Source organism: Diadema setosum, chromosome 4 (genome assembly GCF_964275005.1).
Source record: "Diadema setosum chromosome 4, eeDiaSeto1, whole genome shotgun sequence".
Lineage (NCBI taxonomy): Eukaryota > Metazoa > Echinodermata > Echinoidea > Diadematoida > Diadematidae > Diadema > Diadema setosum.
Genome location: NC_092688.1, coordinates 41453931 through 41479810, shown reverse-complemented (window position 1 = coordinate 41479810; position 25880 = coordinate 41453931). Strand labels below are relative to the sequence as shown.

The 25880-nt window shown below is 38.1% G+C and overlaps 1 protein-coding gene across 1 annotated transcript; it reads right to left on the bottom strand.

Annotated features, from left to right (window-relative positions):
* Positions 1 to 17398: 17398 nt before the first annotated feature.
* LOC140227884 (histamine N-methyltransferase-like) lies at positions 17399 to 19791 on the bottom strand. The gene is made up of 4 exons (XM_072308270.1): positions 19563 to 19791; positions 18691 to 19008; positions 18408 to 18575; positions 17399 to 17751 (listed from the first exon to the last, which is right to left on the bottom strand). The coding sequence occupies exons 1-4, from the start codon at positions 19789 to 19791 to the stop codon at positions 17399 to 17401; spliced, it is 1068 nt and encodes a 355-aa protein (XP_072164371.1).
* Between the last annotated feature and the right edge of the window lie 6089 nt (positions 19792 to 25880).

The window sequence follows — 25880 nt, the reverse complement described above, 5'->3', positions numbered from 1 at the left end:
GTCCCCAAACTGCTGTTTGTGGCTGTATTTTTTCGCTTTGGAAATCAAGGGGGGGGGGGACACACCGGGCGCAACTGCCGGCAATTACTGGCAGTAACTCAGGAGAATGGCATAACGATTAAATGTGAGCGAGCGAAGCGAGTGAGCTTGAAAATTTTTATATTTTACAGTCCCCAAAACTGTCCTTTGTGGCTGTATTTTTTCGCTTTGGAAATTAAGGGGGGCGCACCGGGCGAAAACTACTGGCAATTACTAGCAGCAACATCAGGAGAATGGCATAATGATTACAATGCGAGCGAGCGAAGCGAGCGAGCTTGAAAATTTCGACATTTTACAGTCCCCCAAACTGTAGTTTGTGGCTGGTATTTTTTCGCTTTGGAAATTAAGGAGGCGCACCGGGCGAAAACTACTGGCAATTACTAGCAGCAACATCAGGAGAATGGCATAATGATTAAATGCGAGCGAGCGAAGGGAGCGAGTTTGAAAATTTTGACATTTTACACTCCCCAAACTGCCGTTTGTAGCTATATATTTCGCTTTGGAAATTAAGGGGGGCGCATCGGGCGAAAACTGCTGGCAATTACTAGCTGCAACATCAGGAGAATGGCATAATGATTAAATGCGAGCGAGCGAAGCGAGCGAGCTTCAAAATTTTGACATTTTACAGTCCAAAAACTGCCGTTTGTAGTTTGTAGCTATATTTTTCGCTTTGGAAATTAAGGGGCCGGGGCGCACCGGGCGCAACTGCTGCCATTCCCAGGCAGCAACATCAGGAGAATGGCATAGCGATGAAATGCGAGCGAGCGGAGCGAGCGAGCTTTAAAATTTTGACATTTTACACTCCAAACACTGCCGTTTGTAGCTATATTTTTCGCTTTGTTTGTCCCACTCTTACGGGGGAACCATCCCCCCCCCCCCCCCCCATCGACGCCTCTGCATATGAGGGTGCTTTAGTGAAAGATCTGCTGCACACTCTTTGATAAATTAGGGAAATATACGTCAATCTCAAAAGTGTACAAAGTCTATCGAAAGGGATCCTGTATAGCGGAGCTTTTGCATGTTTATGATTGCAATACAACGATCTGGTGCATAGTTCTGGCGATATTTGGACAATTTTCCATTAAGAAAGTTCGAGATTTGTCCTCATCTCGGGAATTGCTTGGGGGATAAATGATTTGTCTGCCTAAACACTTCCGTAGGGGCGGGGCAAATGCCCCTTTGCCCCCCCCCCCCCCCCCCCCCCGAGATAGATTCGACGCCCCTGATCTTCCCTGGGTATGCTCATAGATGTATCCTGACTGAGTCACCAGTCACTGTCGTTTCTCAGGAATGATTCAGGAAATGGAGGGGGTTCAATTATGGCGATATAGTTTTTGTTATTGTTTGTTTGTTTGTTTGTTTTCCTACATATCTTGCAGATGGTCCCCAGTTACTCGCGTCATAGCATGTTTACATTATAGGCCTATACTATTTGACGTTGTCAACATCTGAGCCATACCTTACAGTGTATGTCGATGTTACTTTCTTCGCGAGCGAGCGAAGCGGGCGAGCGCTTGAGAAAATTATGTATACATTTTCAGATAGAATACTGTTCAGCTCTGTTACCTGTCTGAAGGCCGGCGTACAAACGTCATGCAATATGCCAAAATTGATACAATCACATTTCTGCTTCCTCCATTTTTTTCCCCCAAAATTCAGGGGGGGGGGGGATGATTGTACAGGCCATCCCCCTCCTCCATTTCGGGGGGGGGGGGGATATATCCCCCATCCCCCCCCCCCCGGGATTTACGCCCATGTCTACCTGTAAAAAATAATCTTACTTGAGGGCATTGAAGGCTCTCAGAGAATAGACCAGTTCGTAATTCCACTTTGTACTTGAGCAGAAAAAAGTCATTTGTATCAACAGGCATTTTTGGTTTTTTAATTCACTGAGATAAGTATGAGTGATGTGATGATTGTATGATCCTTATCTCATTGATAATACAAGAATGAATGAATGAATGAATGAATGAATGAATGAATGAATGAATGAATGAATGAATGAATGAATGAATAGAAATGGTGCTTGGGGGTCCAGTACATCCACCTGACAGCACGACTGGTATTTGCCAATATGAAAAGAAAGAGGTTGTTGTTGCATTAAATACAAAACAATGACATAGATGCCTGCTAAATTGTCAACTGACGGACTATTCTGGTGGCTTGGTGCCTTTTCACGCGGTGAGTTTGCTCAGTCGGTAGCGCGTCTGCCTCACGATCACGCGGCCCGGGTTCGAACCCGAGTCTGGACTGAGCAATGTTGTGTGTAAGCATACCGTCCCCTCTAGCAAGAGGCAAAACACTCTGTCCCTCTTATAGGACATAAAATGGAGGTCCCGGGTATGAGAGAGTAACAACTCATGCACGTAAAAGATCCCGCTTCATTCATTCATCGCAAAGAGCGTCCCACCTCACATGCAACTGGACCCCATGGAGGACCAGCTTAACGTAGCTTAATATGGGCTATCCAGCCATCTTCTCAGATGGAAAAGGAACAAACAAACAAACACACGTACCGCGTTGCTTAATTAGAAGCTTAATTTGAAACTTGTTCGTAATTAAGTTTCAAAACACCCTACGCGTTTCCAATTTCCATGCACACGGCAAAATTGATTTGCCATTGCTTAATTAGAAAATTAATTCAAGTTAACCAAACTCGGTACGTGTAAATGCGCGGTACGTTGGTCTAAACGTAAGTTCATTCTTTTTATGAACACGAATTCCATAAATTGTTCCGTCGGGAAATTCCAGATATTAATTGTTCCGTCGGGCATTATGCCGCGTTGAAAAAGAGTGAAGTGCCTAATCAACTGAGAAAAAGAAAGGCCATTTGTACCAATGTGAATATGTGCTAATTACATCTACCGATGGTCAAAAAGCAAATATTCGGGCAGATTGTGAATGGCTAAATCACATCTGTTAGCTCAGTTGTTGTTCCAACTGTGCTACTTCACTGTGTACAAAGTTTAGTAATCGATGTTGATTGGAGGGGCGGGGTGTGGTAGGGGTTTTCCCACATGATGGAGCTTTCGAATTTTTTTAAATTTTAAAGAACTGTCTACCATTGGGAGCAGTGATTTAAAAAAAAAAAAGAATAGATATCACATTTGGTGCATATGTGTAGGTTAGTTGTATCGCAAAACATCCTACCATATAAAATTTTCACAATAAACCTAAAATAAGAATATATTGCTATTTTTCTCAATAAACCACAGCTGTAGATTGTTTAGTCTAGAAACACTTTTTATCAGAACTGTCGTTTACATTTTGTATATTTAACAATACTAACTTCTTAACATTGATAATACTGATTTCAATTTTTACATTGGTTGTTTCTATCAGTAACGTACATTTTAGAACAATCTTGAAGCACTGAAGTTGGCTTTTTGTTTCATCTACAAATGATAAATCATAACTTTAAACAACACAATATACAGTGCTCTCCTTCGTTGGAACATTTATAAAATTAGATTGCTAAGTTTCGATAGGTGATGCAACGGTTGCTTACAATTTGCCATTTATGTTTTAGCAGTCCTCCTGTATTATCATTTTCTTTCTGGCATAGTACACCCACTGTCATCTCCGTATGAAGGGGGGGGGATGATAAGCCCCCTCTCCATCGATGCCCCTAGCGTGAAATGACCTCTGAATCACATACCTTTAAAAACATGGATTAATCCCTTTGTTAGCAAAGCAGTTGAAGACACCTGAGCAGAGACTCCGTTGTACATGAAAGAGCTTATGAACTGTTTTTGATAATTTGGTTGAAAGGCATACAAATGCACATTCTCATTTGCAACTATAGTTCATACATCAGGGCCCTGTTTTATGAAGAGTTAAAATTGATTATATAGTTGATTTCAACTGTAAGTCTGTGGCAGCCTATACAGTGTATACTTTGATTTAGATATTATCTGTTAACAAAAAGGGGCCATGCACATAAATGATGATTTCATTTTATTACATTTCATTTTATTTCGTTTAATTTCCAACAAATGTCTAACCACATAATATGCATATACATACATTGCATGCTGATAAATGAAATTAATCCAGCCCATCTTGAAACAGCTGCGTTGACTTTGCATATCCAATCACGCATAGTCTTTGAAATAGATAATATCATTATACTGACTTATCAGTGCTGTATTCAATGGCACCAGAATATCTCAGTGAGTCATTAGTAAAGGTGCGCTCCTCTCGTAATCTCAGATCGGCTCAGAAAAAAAAAAAAAAAAATCTCCTCCACTGTCTTACCCTATACATAGCACTAAAACTCAATCAAATACAACAGAAAACCAGAGGAAATATCGATAAGACACAAATAGAAAACCATGAGTGTATGTTTCTCCGACACCCTGATTAAAAAAAAAAAAAAAAGAATATCCCCTTAAAGACGCTGGTTCAATTTTAATTGAAATGGAACTGTGTAGATAGTCTCATAATACATTCGGGATTAGATTCCAGTGAATTCGATATTCTTGTCCCTTTTGAGTTTCCGTTCAGTACAATTGATATTCATTTTCATGATTCCAACCAAAAAAAAAAAATAAACAAAATACTGATCATGTATGACAAAAATAGTTTTTATCATTTTGTAAGAATACGTAATAGGATAAGGATTCAAGGTTCAAGATTCAAAATTATTTTCATTTCCATCAAATAACAGAGAAATTATACACAATGTATAAGCAGAAGATATTTGTAATAATTGCAAAAGAAACCTTGATTGTACAAAGAACAAGTGAAAATGAGTAACAGATGAAGAAAACACAACTGTTGTATATTTTTCAAATATATACATATGCATATATTATAAGTTAATTAAGGATGGGGATGGAAATGGAGGGTCCCACGAAGAAGAAAAGCTTGTACGATATGGGACCCTCAATGATAAATGTGATAAAGTAAATCATAAACTCTATTCTTATACAATTACGTTAAAATACAAAGAGTAGCAGTGTATACTTTGATTTATTGAGTTATTGATTTAAAAAGTAGATAATGAATGGAAAAAAAGTGGTCCACTGAAAAGCAAAGCTCTATAATTTATTACATTGAGTTCATGTATTTTATCTTAAGTCGGCAAAGCGGCAAAGCAAATTTTATCTAAAACGTGAGATAAAATAATGACTTCGTGCAAATATATAAATGCGTTACAAAACAATTGTTCAATTCAATTCAATTCTTTATTTATGACATCATTCGTGCATATACTTTATATTATATTTGAAAAAATGCCTTTATCAGACGAATGAAAGACAAATTGAAAACTTGTACCGGTTTGGACCATGTTCCCTTTTCTTTCCTTTTTTTTTTTTTTTTTTTTTTTGATGACGGAAATTAAAAAAAAAACTATTGAATTGAATTGAATTGAATTGTTAAATACGTGGCATAATCGAATTTACGTATTTGAACATAAAAATACTCCTCCTAACTAAAAATCCTATCTCTTAAAAGAAAACTGTACTGACATTTTCTAATTGTCTGATAATTCTAATCTACATTTTTTGATGCCTACTACTGGAAAGAGAGGATTCTATAACCCAGGATAAGCCTGTAATGAATTTTTGAAAAACATGAAAACGAGCAAGCCATTGAACGATCCACACAATTTGGCCTACGTCATGGGTGCTCTTGGTGAACAACTCCAACTTAGGCAAGACGAACTACATAATGTCAATTTACTGATGAAATCTCACACGAAGTACTGCAAAAGCTGTTATTTAGTATAATTGTAATATGGAACTAAAATAAACATGTTAAACAATATCTATTAATCTTCAAAAGTAATCTCTTCAACAGCTTTTTATTTAGATAAAACATGTGGGGAAATTCCAGATATGCAAAATGAAATTGGTATCTTTATCCGAACGAGCTGCCCATAGAAGACTGTGTGTAAGTAACGTTACACTAACTATGCATTGATGATGATCGAGCGATGGTTCGCCAGTTCACACCTGGCTCAAACTATCTAACGTAGATGAGGGCTGAGTGAATCTAAATCCAAATGAAGAGTTTGTTCGCAAAAACCGATAAGTCCATATTTGCCAAATGGGGATATTTGCGATTAAAGGTCAAGAAAAATAAAGAAAATAATAAGATTTTTTTTGCTTCTTTTGACCATAACTTCCAAAATGTACCTTTATATAAAAGTGACCAATATATCATTTAAAAGATATTATTTTGTACTTTATGACAGAGACCGTACTTCAAAATCTTAAAAAATGGACTTATCGGTTTTTGCGAACAAACTCCTCAAATGTAGATAGACTCTCTTCAACGGCACGCACGATTTACGCTTAGTAAGATGAAAACGGTACCCAGTATGGTAGGTGTTCAACACACCGACAGGGTCCATATCAACCGATCGCGCACTATAATGGCATTGCGCGTACAGAAAGAAAATGTACGCATGGGACTACGCGCAACGGTGTTCGATTCTTCACTGGGCTACGCTACCGAGTAAAACGAGGCGAAAACAAATAAGTATTCCCTCTAAATTTACGAAATTTAGCAAAATCGAATAAGATTTATCGTGTAACTACATATAACTAGGCCTACCTTTCTCGTTGTTAGATGTAGAGTAGACCTATCCTTCCGTAATAAATTTGACGGTTTTGTCACCGCCGCTTGTACGATCGTGCACACACGTTACACATACACATGACATAATTATTTTGTCTCCCGCTACGACCGTACGAGTTGAAGCAGAAACGGGAAATGAATGTGAAAAAACAAACCGACTCATCTAATTTATTTCAATTACGGTGAACAGTTTCCCAATGAAAATCAATTAAAATTCATCAAACAGTCCTTCAAAAGTAATATTGAAGGATTCAAAATATATTCAAATATTATTGGGGAAAAAATGACGGCTGGAAAAAAAACAGCGGCCTGTCGAAAAAACGCATTTAAGTGCCCTTTATACGTGTTGCCAGGGCAACTGAGTGCGGAAAAAATGACACCCCAGGCGTTCGAAACCGCCATCTAGAGCGCGCACCTCGGATCGCATTTTCAGTGCGCGCTTGTGAATCCGGAGTATTTTCTCCACACGTGAGTAAAATTTCAGGCAAATTGTGAGATTTTTCACGTTTCTATTGATAGAAAAACATTAGGTGGCCGGTATTATGAACACCCAACCATACACATAGACTCTGAAATACTAGAACTAGGACTAGGACTACTGAGCAGTCAAGGAGTAGGTTCTACGTGGCAGTCCAAGTTTTGATGAGTAGGCCCTACACCAAAGAGATTTTTCTCCTCCCCACCACTAGAGGGCGGACTCTACAATGGTGTCAGCGGGATAATTCTGTACGTGTGAACGGTTGCAAAAAACTCGAGTTTCCGAGCGCGATCGCTATCCCGCTAATTTCGAGCGTGTGAACGGTTGCAAAAAATCTCGAGATATGGAGCGCGATCGTCATCCCGCTATTTTGTACGTGTGAACCCGGCATAAATGGATAGGCTAATCTTCCCTCGAATGTGATTGATGTGATTTTCCGGGACAGTCTCTCTTCCATTAATATCCTCAGGAACTGTGGAAAAATGGCATTTCGTGGCATCTGCGCTTATTAGCATAATATTATCATACCGGAGGACTTCTTTATCATACCAGGGAGGTGAGAGCACCTCCCTGATCATACTATACTCGTTTTACATGCATTCATTTCTACATTATGATAATCTGTATGATTTAAAGCAACCACAAATCGTTTGAAGTTCATTATTCATCATTTTGTTCAATGTTGCTTCGTGTAAATACGGATGAGCAGCCAAAATATACATACACTTCAAAACGAAGTGGATTTGATGCATTGATTTACGTACACCACTAAACAAAAGCGATCCGAATAATACTATGCTCCTTGTGGTACCCCCACACGTTATACTTTAAGTATGGTAAGGGTACCACCCCTATCGGCAGGGTACCTTGACATCGGCACCCTGCGTATCGTGGCTGTTTGCGCTATAATAGAACGAAAAGGTACGCGCGGGATTAAGTGCCATTGGCTATGAAAACAATAAAAACGAAGAAACGAAATCAAACCCATAAACAAACTAACAAACCAAACTAAACAGTTTCAATTACACATCCGCTCAGTAACAACGCATGACTGTGAAATTCACGTGTATTACCTATGGAGGGAGGGGATGCCGATCGTAAGGTACCCTTTTCAGCCGCGCGAAGAAAATGCATCGCACGCACTAAAATTGGGTTATTTTCCAACGGAGATTCAGAATCAACAGAACGGTCACGACATTCAAAACTGCAGTATTTGTGGCATATTTGAGGTAAAAAAATTGGCAACTTTGTTTTATACTTTTGGAATAAACAAGCTACAGATCCTTAGGGTGACAATAGGTGGTACCCTCAATCATACACGTTATTGTTGTTATACATGTCGCATATTACAGTGTCCGCTAATATCCCTTGGTCATTATTATCCATATCTAACTATACAAACACATCTGATACCATAGAAAAGGGAAAACAGCGATTTGCAATGAAATGTAGATTGTAACAAGGACCGCTAAATGTTTCTTTCAAATAGTGGAAAGAGTGTCTCCAACGGCTGGTCAGGCATAGTGCTCGTGGTTTGGTCAAGGGTATCTCATGCTCTGCATCACTACAACGGAAAGTATCGGATGGCGAACATGGGACTGGACTTTTGATCATTATCTTTCTCTATGTGTGTGAGGTGGTTTTTGTGTGTGTGTGTGCGTGTCTGTGATTTTCCCCCGATTCGTTTTAATAGATTCATCGTTAATATTCATACCACCTGGTCAACAAACACCCTAAACAATGAGTTCACGGCCATAACTGAAGTAACATTCACCTCATCACACTGATACACAAAATAACACTCAACGTACAAACCAAGATTCACCCCAGCACAATGCACACCGCACTGCACCGCACGCCCTTCGCACAATTACTTCCCACTCAGTGAGTGGCAAGATTTTCTTTATGTATCTCTTTATTGTGCCCTTCGCACAATTACCCCCCACTCAGTGAGTGGCAAAATTTTCTTTATGTATCTCTTTACCTGGGGCCATCTTCCTCGTCAAGCTTATGATGATGGTCCCCTGCATTTCATTTTTATCATTTCCTATTGCTTCCTTTTATATATAATATTCCTTCTTGAAAAAAAAAAATGTATGTATGATCCAAACGTTACGAATATTAGCTCTGTAAATGACTATGTAAGTATTTTATTCATTTGTTGTTTTGTATTGATTTTGAAATGCAGAAATAAAAACTGAACTGAACTGAACTGAACTGAACTGAACTGAATAGTCTGTCAAGAGCCAAAGTGCGGAAGTTGCACCCCAACACTCCCCCCCCCCCCCCTCGTTCCGCGCCCCCAATATTATGCGGGACCTTTAAAAAGCAAAATTGCATCGCAAGAGCCGTTGAAGTGTCTCGAACCGTCGTCACCCTCCTTAGACACCGTTCGCAGGACGTCCAGGATCTCGGTGAGAACACTGGCAGGAGCTGTGCGGCGAAGATAAGCCGTTTCCAATTCCGTGAGAAAGTCGAGCAGTTTGTCGCCCTCTTCCGACGTCTCATCGAAACAGGGTGTGACGTTTAACTTAAACGAGAGTGTGAATGTCGCAAAACGAATACTTTCCGAAACGGCGAAGGCCTGGATTTCGTCGATACGACCTGAATGAGTGTTTATTGCTTTCCAAGCAAGGGAGTTGAGGAAAATGATGGTGTCGTGATCGTCTGCGAGGAGAAATGAAACAATGAACGAAAGAAATGCAAACATTAACAACTGAACAAGTAGAAATGAAGCAAAAAAAAAAAAAAAATAAATAAAGAGCCAGCCCTGTGTAAAGGCATTGCATACCCCTGAGCTCGAATGTGTAAAATCTTTAGACTCATCCATCTCAGTTTTGAAATACGAATTTCCAAACGTCAATAATCTTTTGGAGAAATATCCAAATGTTCATCTTCTTAACACGATCTACATTTTCTAACTCCATTGACAAGCAAAACAATTTGATGGTCAACATTTCCGTCTTCAGAAAGCATCGAACAAACCTCTGTTAAGCATGATCAGCAGTACTCCTCCATCTTTGAGTGACCCCAATAAACATCGCAACGATTGTCCGAGGTTATCGAGATAGTATGCCGAATGAAGCAAGCTGATTAAAGAGAACTTCCGGTCGCTCTCCGACTCACTTCGGCAGAATTCTTCGTAGGTGATGTTACTCCAGCAGAAGTCTACGGTCTTAAACTCATCTCTCCCGTCGACTCGGCGCTTGAACTGCTCGATGGCCTTCCATGGTTCCACTACGGTGTAGCTAAACCTCGGAAAGTGCTAGCAAAGTTTCCCAATAATGATTTTATCCGAAGAGCCTATTTGAAATTGAAAGACAGTAAAATTCAATTTCCACTTTTAACGGTGATAGCATTTATGCCGAGAATATCGAAAAAAAGTTCATCGGCAGTGAAGCTGAAAGTTGAATATTTACAAGCTTAGAACATAATATTATTTTGTTTCATTTTGCAGCGAATTTGTTGGAAATGTCTCATTATTTACTGCTGATAAGCGATGATCCTTCTGAAAATTAACTGAATTGCATTTTTACAATGGATTGAAATATGCCACCGTCGCCAGCTCCTACGCCCATCGCCCATCAAAGAAATTTTGAACATGTTCAAAATTTCTTTGCGAATTTGTATTTTCGCTAACAGTTGCAAACATTCGCAAAACATTCGTAAGAATACGCAAACGGTTGTAATACGGTGTCGCTAACATTTTTATTTGATTCGCAACAGCTAGGGAATAAGTAACCATATGGTTCCTATATAAAAGCTCCTGAAACAGGCAAGGTTCCACTCTAAGAAAGTTCTTGAAGCTCGTGACATCTCCATCATGTAATTGCTGCAAAAGCTTTTCATATTGACCAAAATCTGTCCTCTGCAACAACCACTCTCTGATCCAAACAGTCTTTCTTTTCTTCTTCCTTTCTTGTTTTTCTTCATCTTCTTTCTCTTAAGCTGCACGATATATAGCTGTAGCAGCAGCCAGGCAAAGCAGCTCTTTAAGAATAGCAGCACGTTGAGCCTCTTCTTGGTAGAAATTCATTTCCATATTCTGGAAATCCGTCTTGAACGGTGGTCACAAGAGATCTGAATGCGGTGGAAGGTTGTACGTTCGTTTTGTGGGTCTGACTATACGTAATCGCCTGGTACTTTTCCAGGTCCCAAAACATTCGCAAATTGTCGCAAGGGATTTGCAAACAGTTGCTAATATTTGCAAAACTGTCGCTAACATTTGCAAAACTGTCGCTAACATTTGCTAACAGTCGCTAATAGTCGCCACCTGTGTTTTGCAAACACTTTCGCAAACATTCGCTCAAGTGTTGCTAATTGTCGCTAAACATCGCTAAAAGTCGCTAACTGTCGCTAATGGCAGAAGCGAACATTCGTCAGAAAAGTTGGCGAATCTCAAATTCGCTACGTTCGCAAACGTTCGCCGCTCAGTGAGATACCAGCTTAACATTATATCGTCTGTATTCTGCTTGCTTATTTGTCAAATAGAATGAATGATTTCTTAATGATAAAGCATATGAAACAAAAGAAAATCCCGTCCAAGATTATGCGCAAAAAAGTAAACCTGAGCTGTATGTCGTGAAAATATTTGAAACTGTACTTTCACTACAAAGCCGATTTTATCATCTTTCCGATCGCTTCCGACAAACGAAACTGATATGGTATAATTTTCGAGTATAGTTCTTTATTCATTTATATGTTAGATTAGTGTAAAGTCATGTAAAAACGAGTAATTTTTCAGTTCATGATTTTCATTTCATCAATTTTTGTACAAATTTTATTCGCACATCCCCGTGCCTGTACTATTGATGTGCCGCTTGTTTTGTAAGAAGGGACGGCGAAAAGCAATTACCATCATAAAGACATCTTCTTTTGAGAGTGACGAGTCATGATGCAATGCCACATGAATCAATTGTCTTCCTATCTGTGAAGCAGCTCCATTTTAGCACATACTTCAAATATTTCTGAGTGGCGGCATGAAACATGAGATCAAAGGGAATGAGACTGTTGTTACTCCATTTCTCCAAGGAGGTTTAAGAGATGGAGTTCCAACTGGCTGTAATTATTCAAACAGTTGTCACTTTTCTATTGATGTACAAAAGAATTCCACAGGTGCATCTGTGCCTTTGGTGGCGGGGTTTGATGCCGCCGTCTTGCTGAGCAATCTGAAGATTCATTTTGAACGTGAACTTAATGTTGGCTATATTTTGCTTGTTTATCTATTAAATGAAACGAAATCTCACTTAATGATAAAGCTCATTAAACAAAGGTCAATCCCTTCAAGAAATATGTGCAAAAGTGTAAATCAGAGCTGTATCATGTGAAAGTGTTTAAAACTGTACCCTCCCGGAAAGCCGGTTTTATCACTTTTCCACTTAATTCCTCCAAATAAAACTGATACGGAATAATCTTCGAGTATAATTCTATATTAATAGATATATCAGATTAGTGGCCGGGCACGGCCAGTCGAGTAATTTTCATTTTCATTTCATCATTTTTTGCGCAATTTCTATTCGCGCATCCCTGTGTCTTTACCATTATATATATTATATATTGGCTGATGATTATGCAATGAGACATGAGTCAATTGTCTTCCTATCTGCGCGGCAGATCCAGTTTGCCACATGCTTCAAATACTTTCGAGTGGCGGCATCAAACGTGACTTCAAAGGAAATACGACAGTTGTGACTCCATTCTCTTGAACCTCCTTGATTTTTCAAACCTCCTTGGTATAATCGTGATAAATTATAGCAAGGCATGTCGCAGGATGCCAAGTGGATTAAATCATGGACCTGCTACACACATGGACTACTAGTAACGAAGGCCTTTCTTTGATTCCATCACCACCGCCGCCACCTGATTATGTGTATCTTAATGAGTACATTCAGGTGCTTGGATAATGACCATTATTCAATCGTGCATCGTCACTGACAAAAGAACCATTTCCCTCGCTGCGGTCTTATTTGCTGAGTTGCCTTTTCTGCCTTTGAACTGCCTTTGAATAAACACCGATGAAAGGGAGCAGCAACCCGAAAACATGACAGTTTTCTTGTCATAAAATTGAAAAATAAAATTACTGAAGTGGTCTTCTTTCATTCATTCATTCATTCATTCATTCATTCATTCATTCATCCAAATAATACAAAATTATTACTACGTAGGACTATCAATTTGTACAAGAGGTGGGAGTGTCATAAAGCAAATATAGACAATAGCATAACTTGTGGACAAGCATGTAACATGGCTTAATGATATATATGTTAAAGACATAATATATAGTATGTCATCTATGCGGTTACTGTCCATGTTTACTTTGGAACAATGTGCCAAAAATGGGAAAAAATTAGATTACAAATCACAACCAACCTGCCAAAATAATTGCTTTCTCTCGTAAAGTACTTATATTTCGCAAATGAAATTACTTGAGCGACAATTTATCAATTTACAATACAACTGCACATGCATTTTCTTGATTTAAGAGAATTACTATCATCTGCCCATGTACCTTCTAGATTTCTCAAAGCGTCGTCTTGTTTTTACCCAGGTTGGCTGTCGGCGGTGATGATAAGATCAAAGCAGGAAAAGCATGTTTAAAATGCTTTTGTGCCACTTTTGACAGAAACAGGTGCATGAATTAGTTAACGAGCGATGAATGTCGATGTGTAGTAGGTCCATGATTAAATTAAGCTTTCGACACTTGCTCTTCGTTAGCTTTATTGTAAACAACCATTGCGTAATAAAGAAATAACCATGAATAGACGTGCAAGCATGCATGACAGAAAAAAAAAATATTGAACATTGCATGAACTAATAAGCTATTGGGTGAAATAGAATGGGCAAAAAATAGATGGAACGTGATTTCATCATAACAGTTCGGAGCATATTGTGTTTGGCGATTACAACACATTAACCATGGAAGACGAAAAGACATGAATATGGTTGGCATATGTATACAAACCCATTATACCTAATATAGGCCTACAGTGAAAGAAATATATAATGTCAAACAGAAATAGATAAGAATTTAACTCTATTTGTTTTGTTCAAGTCTCACGCAACTTTTGAGACCAAATTTGCAACTTCCCCGCATACTTTTGCGAAGTCACGCCCATTTTTGTAACGGGATGTCGTCCCAAAACGGGCACAATTTTGTGCTTTTGTGTACATTTCCTATGGAAAACAGGTGCTCTGTAATGAAAGTCATGAAAAGCTGATTATTTTTACAAGTAATCACTTTCATTGATTAGTTTTGTGCTAATTATGGTAGAAAAGTGATCAGTGACAATTTCCAATAGAAAAACAAAGAAAAAACAAAAGTTGAAAAAGTTGAAAAACAAAGAAATACATAAGAAATTATGAAAGACAATAGAATACATTAAATTTCACCTAGAACAGCCACTTTTCGTTCCTGTTAACATCTTGATTATGTTTTGGTATGTCATGAGTATCCTGAAAATGTAAGTTTCGCGGAGTCCTGGGGGGGGGGGTGCACGGTGACCCCCCCCCCCCCCTTAGGTACCCGACTATGATGACGATTGTGCAGAGGTGAACTTGAACTTGAACTTGAACTCTATTGTTTCATGTAAAAACATAACTTTTGTACATATCAAATAGAGGACAGTAAACGATTATACAAACATGCAATAATTATAAATGAAAAATGGAAGCTACAAATTTAAGACCAAGTGGGTTGATTTGTCCAAGGAGCTTCGAAGTTCTTTGATTAATTTGTCCATGTGAGTGTGTCAAATGGAGGCTTGTGTTTTGGGAATACAGGATAATGGGCATTCGGGTGGGGAGCACGTCACGAGTTCGACACCAACGAGTCGTACAGTCCACTAGTCATATAGCCCACGAGTCATACGGCTCACGAGAGTCCACGAGTTATGCCGCCCATGAGCTCGACACTAGGCAAATAAGGCCCATGAGTTTGACACTAGGCAAACAAGGCCAACAAGTGCGACACTCGTCAAACAAGGCCCACGAGTTCGACAATAAGCAAGAAAGGCCCACGAGACCGACACATTAACCTCAGTGAAGTACACCTTCAAAGGTGCAAAGTTCTACCTTTTCGCAAAGGGTTCATTCTTATACTTTTAGGGTGCATCTTTTTTCTTGAGGGTACCATCTTTACGGTACAACTTAATGTCTATGTGTATGTCTATGTCTAGGTTCTACATTCATGTTTTTATACATATAGATATACACACATACATTTATATCAGTAGGCCTATATATATATATATATATATGTGTGAATATCAATTGTATACACATTGAATACAAAAAATAGATAAAAGAAATAATAGTTTACATACTTCAATTCAATTATTCAATTCAAATGATAGATGACTAATGATAAATGAAAAGTATAGAATGATAACAATAAAATGTTAATATGTTTAAAATGTTTTGAAGAGATAATAATAATGATTGAAAAAATAATCAATAAGTATAACTACTGTAGTTTGACAACAGAAAATTTGATTGACTTTGTAAGAGTAAAACGATTCTATATTAGAGATGTATTCAAGTTGATTGATAGACACTCACATTGTTGCACTCGAGTGTTATCTTACATCAGGCGCGATACTTTCAATTCAATTCGATTTTATTGTCCATTTCCGGCAATTTGTTTTGTTTACATACATACACATTCATCGTTAGATACATAGAATGAATACATACAGAACACAGGTATACCATAAATACGTATATAATTATGATAGCCATAAAAGAGATATATAACAACATAATATCAATATTAATATCAGAGATACATGACAATGGAGAAAATATTAATCTGTACATTATGTATGAGCCAACATTGTGTTGGGTGTGATGCGCGTGTTATACAGGTGTGTAGATGTGTGTAAAGTTCATAAATAAAATATTAAAAATCTAGAGAGATATAAGTATAATAGTTTTTTTTTTTTCATGTCTAAATGAGTGATTACATAAAAGTTTTTTTTTTCTAAAGGAAATTGTGTGTGTGTGTGTGTGGGAATATAAATGAAAATGGGTGTTAATGACAGAAATATACAACATTGTATATTTATATGGTCCTACTCATTCTTTCCCTGACTCAATTACAGAAAGAAAAAAAATCATTATATTGGTTTGATAATTTGTATCCGAATTTCAAAATAAAATCGATATACAAATATTGCAATATTGCTATATTAGAGAAAATAAATTTGACATTTTTTACATTTAAAGTTGTCGGACTTCACCAAATATTCGCATTTGACTGGTTCCTTTTGGTGATGTACTTGAGTGTGGAGTGAGTTTCGTACTCGTAACTCAAAAGTGCGCAAACCTATATTGAAAGTACACGACAATAACATTAGATTATATCATTGCTTCTGTGAATATTGTAAATACGTTATATTATAATCCATATCATTGAAAGGACTGGCCTCGACCAGCCTGCACGCTCTTGCCGGTTCTTTTTTGCCAAAACTGTACTTCAACTATTAACTGTTGTGGATGCGTTGACGATGTTTGTTTGGTAAATAAATTTCATTTCATTTTATTTCATTTCATAATTGTCTCCCGCCTTAGAAATTTGTCGAAAGATAGTGTAGCGTTACTTTTGGAAAACTCGATGCAAGGGTACTGAGTGCGATCGTTGTATCAAGAAGGCGCTTTCGGAAGAAACTGAATAACATTAATTTTCTTATCATAATTTTCCCCAGTATGCTGCTGATGAATGTCGATGATAAAGGCTCTTTTATACATTAAGGTGGTTTACTTCACAGCGACAAGAATCTCGTTTCTTTATAGGGCCGTATTCGGTTACTACAAGAAGTTGCTGTTATAGATACAAAAGATACTGCTTTCGTAACCAAATGAGCCCAGAGATGGTACAAATGCAGAATATTTAAATTAATAGCACTGTTGCGTCGAGTTATTTTTATTGCAACTGATTGACAACGTGTCCTACATCAACTTTACAATTACATAGATAAGCACCAAATAAATCAGTGTTGTATAGTATACCCGCCATGATTAAAAAAAAAAAAAAAAAAAAAAAAGATAAGTAACACTGGGCATACAAGCTCTGGCTGGATGCGGAAACAGTCTTTGGCTTGAGTCAAGCCTGGTGTTTGCTCATACTTTTTTTCTTTTTCTTTTTTAATCATTGGTACTACTAACACATTGATTTATTTGGCGCTTATTTACGTCGATGCAGGGCAATTTGCTAATGAGTTGCAATAAATGCAAAATAGTTGTCCTAAAAGTTCTAACAGGGTTTTTTTTTTTGGGGGGGGGGGGAAACAAACATAATTAATCCGTTTCTTTGAAAAGCAACATGGCGTCGCAAGCGGTGCAGAAATATCGCATCCCTTCCTCGTCCTCCTTGGAAACCATTTTCAGGACGTCTAGCGTTTCCCTTAGGACACTGGTTGGCGCTGTGCGACGGAGATAAGCCGTTTCCGTGAGAAAGTCGAGCAGTTTGTCGCCCTCTTCCGACGACTCGTCGAAACAGGAAGTGACGTTGATTCTCGCAGACAGCAGGTAGGTAGCCAGAGGGATGTTCTCCGAAGCGGCGAATGCCTGGATTTCCTCCACGCGCCTCGATTGGGTATTTTTTGTCTTCCAGGAGAGAGAACTGAGAAATGTCTCGAGGTCGTTATCGTCTAGGAGAAGGAAGCGTGAAGAAAGAAAGATAGAACTCTGTCAAATGGGAACCCCTAAGCGAACGTGACAGCACCAACTTGCTCCCTCTCGAGACGGACAATGGTAACTGCATGTTAGTTTGTTGTGAAATATGAGAAATGAATTCAATTCAATTTAATCCAGTGCAATTCAACAATAATGGTAAAGCCTGGGAGCAGTAGTGTAACCATCGACGGTTCTCCGCTGGGTATTGTAGATAATGGGGGGGGGGTTCTTTTGAAGGACGCACTTTAAGTTCTACGTAAATCGCACTTAAGTTATAAATGGTCGTTACTGTCAATAGAAATTTGTAAATTTCCCTGGAAAACATGAATGGAATACAAGTGGCCAGGCACGGGGTCATTCCAAGAGACAGACACCAAACGAGACACCAACGATTCATATGGCCCACGAGTTCAACATTGAAAAAAAGGTCCACGATTCATACATTCCATGAGTCATACAGCCTAGGTGTCACACAGCCCATGAGCTCGATAGGCAAATATGGCCTGTGCGTCCGACACTACGCAAATAAGGCCCACGAGCTAAACTGTAAGTAAAAAGGCCCACGAGACCGACATTACACCAGTGGGCTCAGCGTGTCGGGATCGTTGGCCTTTTTCGCTTAGTGTCTTACTCGTGGGCCTAGTTTGCCCAGAGTTGGACTCATTGGCCTTATCTGTCTTAGTGTCGAGCTCATGGGGTGTATGACTCGTGGGGTGTATGGCTCGTGGTCTGCATGACTCGTGGGTGTCGAACTCGTGACGTGCACCCCCAGGCACATGCAGGGGCATGAACAGCCAGCCTTAAACATGATAAACAAAGCATAAATCGAACTTAGACTTTGTCAAACACTCCGGATTGTGATATTGAAAAGAGATTGTTTGATCGAGATAACTGGTAATAATCTCTACACTGACCTCTGTTTACGATGATCAACAACGCCCCTCCTTTTTCTAGCGATCCCATTAAGGACCTCAGAGATTCCTGTATATCATCGAAGTAATACGCCGAATGGATCAAGCTGATGAACGTGAACTTCCGACTGTGCTTCGTCTCACTTCGGCAGAAGTCTTCATACGTCATATTCTTCCAAGAAAATTCCGTTGCCTTCAAGTCTATGCTATTGTGCACTCGGTGTTCAAACTGTTCGATGACTTTTCCCGGTTCCACAGCGGTGTAGCGAACCTTTCCGAAGTACAGACGAAGCTTTTCGATTATGATTTCATCCATTGAGCCTGTGATAAAGGCAATGATACAAAAACTATTGCATCTAACTTTGATTTTCCCTTTACATGTATTAGAATTTAAAGTGCGAATTTTAAAAGGACAAGGTCTAATGGAGTTGCAGTTAGTAATGATGGATTTCTTTTTTTAAAAAAGACACACAAAAACAAAACAAAAAACACATCCTTAGTGGCTCTACGTACCTTATTTTTATATATAGAGGAGTTATATATCTTGTCCCTGTTTTAGCTTCACTTGTCACTGCTTATGTTTTCAGAAAAAAAAAGCAACGCCCAAACAAAAAAGAAAATGGTGGTAAACCATTAAGGACCCTTGATCGCCGTTTGTGTAGAAAGCACTCAATTTCTTACAAACACTTTAAAATTTAAGTAAACAATTTAAGTTACTTTTCCTGCAATTTTTTTACGCCAAATTATCACACACATGAAATCCTATGAAACAATTCCCGATATCTGAAAAAATGCATTATCAACACGCGTCCATCTATTTCTTTTTTCTTTCTTTCCATTTTGTGTTGTTTTGTTCATTCCAGTTTCAAACTCACCATCTCCAGTCCCCACTCCCAGCGCGTTTATTCTCCAGTCGCATCTGTGGCTGGGCGCCGCTAATTTTGCGACGACTTCTTTCTCGAAGTCGTGTCTGAGCCACTGGCGAATGACCTCCACATCCTCGGAGTTGGGCCAGAATGCCGTCATGAAGGTGTCAGTGTACCGGTCTAGGTCCTCCGTGAGGCTGACCGGTCGGAACACTTTGACGCTGTTGTTGTTCTCCATTTCTTCGTGTTGTATTCAATGCTCTATACCTGATGACGAGATGTAATGATGGTTTATTAATATCATGACTAAAATGATCTCTGAACTATACTTGAAGGTCTCAGGTAAAAGGGGTTTCCCGGAATGCTTCCTTTGTTGTGCCACTGTCATGCTTTAAATAGCCTACTGACTGGAATCTGGGTCTTTAGATACTTTTAAATGCCTGTGCTCGAAGCATGAACCTACTTAAATGACCACTAACTATGATAACACTGCCATTTAGCGTAGCCTCTTCAGTCAGTGTTGCCACTGCTCTACCAGAGGGCCCTGTCGTTATTATTACCCTATCGTTGCCAGGTACCCATTTATACACCTAGGTCGAGAGGGACATGGTGGGTAAAAACATCTTGTCCAAGGACGTAAGCACTCGACGGGAATCGAACCCAGGTCCTCAGATTGGAAGTCGGGAGTCGTATATACTTAGCCACAGCACCCCACCTAAACTGATGACTAAATTGATCACTATACCCATAATATCATATGTCATACAGGCTGATTCCTGGCTTCAGCAGGCGATTAGGACCGAGTTTCACAGCTAATACATCATACTCAAATGACTAACTCCCTTGAGTGATGTTCGTTATTCCGAAACAACTATGTTCGTTAATCCGAAAATGAAATAAGACTTGCTAATCCAAACATTGTGGCGTTATTCCAAAGGTTCGTTTATCCGAAAATAAATAGAGTTCAATACTCCGACGGTTCGTCCTAATCCGAAAATGAATTGAGCTTCGTTAGTCCGAAAATAAAAAGAAGGTGCGTACCAACGAACCTTCGGAATAACGAGCCGTGGGATTAACGAACCTTTGGAATAACTAACCTTCGGATTAGCGAACCTTCGGATTAACGAACAGTCGGAATAAGGAACTGTAACCCATCTTGAAAGGGTCAATAACAAACAACGCACACGGAAACACACGTCTGCAGAGCCGATCAGCAACAACTTCAAAAACAAAACACCGACTTGTAGAACTCACGAGCCACAGACAAGGCAATGCGTTGATCAAACAAAGGGAGAGACTTAAAAAAAAAAAAAAGAAAACCTGGAATGATACTTTTGTATCTTGTAAATTTGTTATTTTGTAAATTGGACAATCCGTTCCAAAAATATGAATTTTTGAGGTTTCTTCTCAGTCACTGCTGGATGAGAAGACTACTGCAGCTCGTGATGTAACATGACGTGTGTGAAACGATATGAAAAATGTAAAGAAAATTCAACATATTTTCACTTTTCTTGCATGATGAAAAGAACACTTGCCTCTTTCAGAAGACAGGGGTATAATATTAACCTTAACATAAAATGTCAGTTATAAGTCGAGGAAAAGTTGATAAAGTTTTGTATACATTAAGGTTATATTTTTGGGTAAAACTGTAGCCATCATTTTTTTTTTTTTTTTTTTTTTGAGGTGAGATCCAAAATACTTTCCTTTTTCTACATTCATCAATCAATTTCTTTGAAATCTATTTGTGTTAAAAATCGGTTAAAATCGTTTTGTGTTTTGGCAAAACATAATATTTGTTCTTCAGACTGTAGAGCAGGCTTTTCATATATTGATTGTATTTCAAACCTTACATTTGCTAACTTCGGAAAAATGTTTTATGCACAGGCAAGCTTTCTTTTGATGCTGATTTTAACACTTTTTATTGACACAGTTTATCCTCCACATATCAGAGAAGGTTCTGCCTATAACTCGGCCAAAAATCTTACATTTCGTGACTTCAGAAAACTTTCGAAAAGAGATATTTATATCGTTTCTGAATACCTCACACCAACTGATTTTATTTCATATTGTTTTAGTAATGTTCATTTATTTTTCCTTAGAACTCTTCATCTGAACAGCAGAAGCATGCCAAAACAACTCTCAGGCACAGCATCGTTCTTAAATAGCCTGCACTCTTAATTTAATCCTATGGTAGGTTATACCGAAACATGGCTTCATAATTGTAATATTGTATATTAACACTTTCTTGAATATAGAACACATGAAGGACGGGGAGAAGATACAAGAAATGCGTAGCGTAATGGGATGAACAACTAATGATATGGACCATGCAATTCAACATCAGATATCCTTGTCATGGACATAACAGATAAATTTACCGGTATCTTGAGTTGTGAATACTTAAGACGTCATTGAGAACGATAGACGGAAGATGGATCGCAAAATGACTGTATTCAAAGCGATGTCATTGAGAACGATGGAAGTAAAATGTATTAAAGGTCCAGTTTACCTTTGGGAGCAGTGATTTCAAAAATGTTCAAGATATCACAGTTGATGCTTATGTGTAGGTCTGTTGTATCACAAAACATCCTACTATATAAAATTTTCGCAATAAAGCCTAAAATATAAGAAGATATTGTTATTTTTCTCAATAAACCGTAACTGTAGACGGTTTAGCTTGGGAACATTTTTATCATAACTATTGTTCAAATTTTGTGTATTTAACAATACTTAACATCGATTATACGGATTGAAATTTTAACAGTGGTTGTTTCTAACCCTAATTCACATTTTTGAATTATTTTGAAGCACTAATGCTGGGTTTTTGTTTCATCTGCAAATGGTTAATTATGCCTTTGAGAAACAACTGATTCAAACGACTGGTTTGTTGACGAAACAAAGAAAAACTAGTAGAAATTGTGCCTCCTTTCAATGGAGATAATTTAAACCAGTTTTCAGATTATCATTGTGTCATTTTTAACTCATGGTAAATGAAACTGGAGGAGAAAAAAAAAGAGTGTCGGAAAAAACAAAATAATACGGCTACAAGAAACATATTTAAAATCTCGCCCAATACAGAAAACAGAACGATATACACTGAAAAAAAGAAAATGCGCTATGTCTATTCAAAATGCGACTAAAGATGAAGAAAAAAGAAATAGTCTTGTAAATTCAACAAATTAAAATTAGATTATATCGACAACAGGAAAAATATACAACAAAAGCAGAAATAAATAATCAAGGATAAGTTTGAGTCTTTCTATTGCATCTGTTTGGCAAGTTTGTCATTATAAAATATATATATATATATATATATATATATATATATATATGTATATATATATATATATATATATATGTATATATTATTCTTCTCATCTTATTCGTCGGTGATTACAGTGCAATCACAGTAAATCTTAAATATGAAATGTTTGTCCTCTTGATTTCAGTTGAAATCATAGTTGCTAATAATGATAACATTTTTTTAAAGACACATAAACCTTTAAAGGTCCAGTTTACCTTTGGGAGTAGTGATTTTAAAAATGTTCAAGATATCACATTTCATGCATATGTGTAGGTCTGTTGTATCACAAAACATCCTATCGTATAAAATTTTGGCAATAAAGCCTAAAATATAAGGAAATATCAGTATTTCCTCAGTAAACCGCAACTGTCTGTAGAAGAGTTAGTCTGAAAACATTTTTATTATGCCTATTGTTCACATTTTGTGTATTTAACAATTCTTAACATCGATTATACGGGTTCAAATTTTGACAGTGGATGTGTCTATTCCTAACTCACATTTTAAAATGATTTTAAGGCACTAATGCTGTGTTTTTTGTTTCAGCTGCAGATAGTAAAATTATGCCTTTAAATCCAACAACTTTCTAACATTCTATGTCCAAGTTCAAACATCTTTAATTCTTTTTGCACGATTTTATGCGGTACCAGTAACTTGCAAACAAACAAAACGGAAGAGGCATTAGCACTGAATTTTATCGTGACGTTGAATACAGGACATCGTGTCAAATTATCACTAATATTTCAAGGATGCAGTCATTGTTCATTTTTATCTCTCTCTCAATTTTATTGCAATATTTCTTGTTGTTGGTGTTGCAACTGCTTTTGTAATGCGCGGTGTCCTTCTTCCGGATTTTATATTACTTTTGCATTTTTAATCCTTCTCTATTTTTTCTCAAGAATATTCACACTTGGTTAACAATTGCCAAAGTGTGTATTGAGAAATAGGTTCTATTGCGCTAACGTTCAAGATACAACGACGCTTTCAGGCTCTAGTCGACAATGGTTAATGTTTATTTTGAAAAAAAGGAGTAATTTTAGGCCATGCATTCCATTGTTCTTGCGGTAACAACAAAAAAGAAAAGAAAATAGATAGCTAATACTTAGCGATAATTTGATCGATGGAAATGAGGAAAATGAATTGGAAAAAGAAAGGTACGCAGCTGGCTACTGCAGGTGGTCACACTGAATTATCATTTGATATTGAATCAAGCTACTCAGAATTATCCAGAGTGCACGTTTTATAATGCAATAGTTCTCCCCTTCCCCCCCCCCCTTTTTTTTTTTCACCACAAGGTAACTTTTGATATTGACCACCATGTACTTTCGCAAGCAAACCAGTTCTACCACAGAGCCCTACCCGGAGAAATTAAAGACTTTTATGTGGCTGAGAACGAACAAGACAACGAGAGCAACGTGATAGTACACTTTCCCGTCTAGGAAGCAATACCACAGGTTAATATCACATACTGTTGTCCCGACAGTTAGGGGAAGCAATCCAATCCTAGTACCTTGAGAATTGAAACTTACGTGGCTATAAAAACTACCAAGAGAGCCAGAAATTAGGAAAGATACACTGCCCATCTAGGAATCAATACCACAAGTTACTAGTAACATTTAATGCTGTTTTCCCTCATTAACAGAAAACATAGTCAACTCCACTGTACCCGGAGAACTGAAAAAAAAAAAATATATATATATATATATATATAACAACCAAAAGAACGAGTAAACGAGTAAAACTACACTAGCTTCGTCTAGGAATCGATACCACAGAGTAACATTTACTACTGTTGGCCCAACCCAAGGAAACTTATCCAACCCAAGTGCCTGGAAAACTTAAGGAAATTAATGTGGCTGAGAACGACCAAGAGAACGGGGGAAACGAGAAAAGCTACATATCTCTCTGTTGAGAAATCATCATCGGTGATGCTCCCCATACACTTTATTTTTTAAATTAATCAGTTATAATTACGATGCTACGAAAGTACATGTAAAACGATTGCAAAGAAGTAAATTGTTGCTCCGACTAAAAACAAAACAAAACAAAAGTAAAAACTTGACCAATATCACGAATATGTGTGAATACAATGTACAACAACGATTCTCATAATCATGATAGTAGAGTATCAATCGAATATTCTTTACCCTCATTGCCTGATGCAGGGGATGAAACGTTGTTAAAACTTACCTGTTCGTGAACTTTTGTGTCCAAAACAGGAGAAAGTTCCCGTAGCCGCCGTCTTCGGTCGACAAGTGAAATTCAGTCAACAGCCGGCTGTAATTTCACACATGTAAAAACGTCCGCTGAGGTCTGGATCTATGAGGGAAAAATCTAGGGGTATTAGTCTGGGCTCCGTCCCCTTTTCCTTGGTGCGACCAAGAGAGGGCGCAAATTTTCTGATTGCGATAATCGAGAGACTGCGCGCCCAACGATCTCGGGTATCGCAGTTCTCGGCGTATCGCAATCCTCGGGTGTCACGCCCTCATACTGCTTGTCGCGTACACTGAATCACCCCTACGAGTAAAAAGAGTTCAGAAGCTAGACTATAGGGGTATAGGACTGGGGGTATACGCATCATACCCGCACATTAAAACGGAGTGACGCGTGGATACACGCAACACTAACCCTGTCCCTCTTCAAGTTTGATCATTAAAGATTGAGTTCTCATTCCAGTACCAACATATTTAAGTACGTTTATTTTTTAGATCCGCTCAGGCGAGATGATTGTCTACTTACCGGTAGTTTAGAATATTAATGCGTGTAAAATGGTAACACAACATTATTGTTCCTACGACAATTGATCAGGGCTGATTTTCTCCAAGGACTTGGTTTTAGGCTTGATTAATTTCTGCTTTATGCCAATTCCTGGTCCAATAATTCAACAACACGCTTCAGGTGAAACGCAAATCATCTTAGAGGATATTTCGATGAGGAAATTGAAATGAAAAAAAAAAAAGAAACAACAAAAGATCATCAGAAAACAAACTAGATGTGAATGTTTTAAAATTTCAAGTTTAACATAA

Excerpts from the sequence above, each read along its gene's own strand:
- LOC140227884 (XM_072308270.1), bottom strand. The coding sequence starts at position 19,791 with ATGGAGAACAACAACAGCGTCAAAGTGTTCCGACCGGTCAGCCTCACG. Across the intron at positions 19,009-19,562 it reads GGGAGTGGGGACTGGAGATG|GCTCAATGGATGAAATCATA; the intron begins GTGAGTTTGAAA and ends CCTTTATCACAG. Across the intron at positions 17,752-18,407 it reads TGGGCAAACTAGGCCCACGA|ACGATAACGACCTCGAGACA; the intron begins GTAAGACACTAA and ends TCCTTCTCCTAG.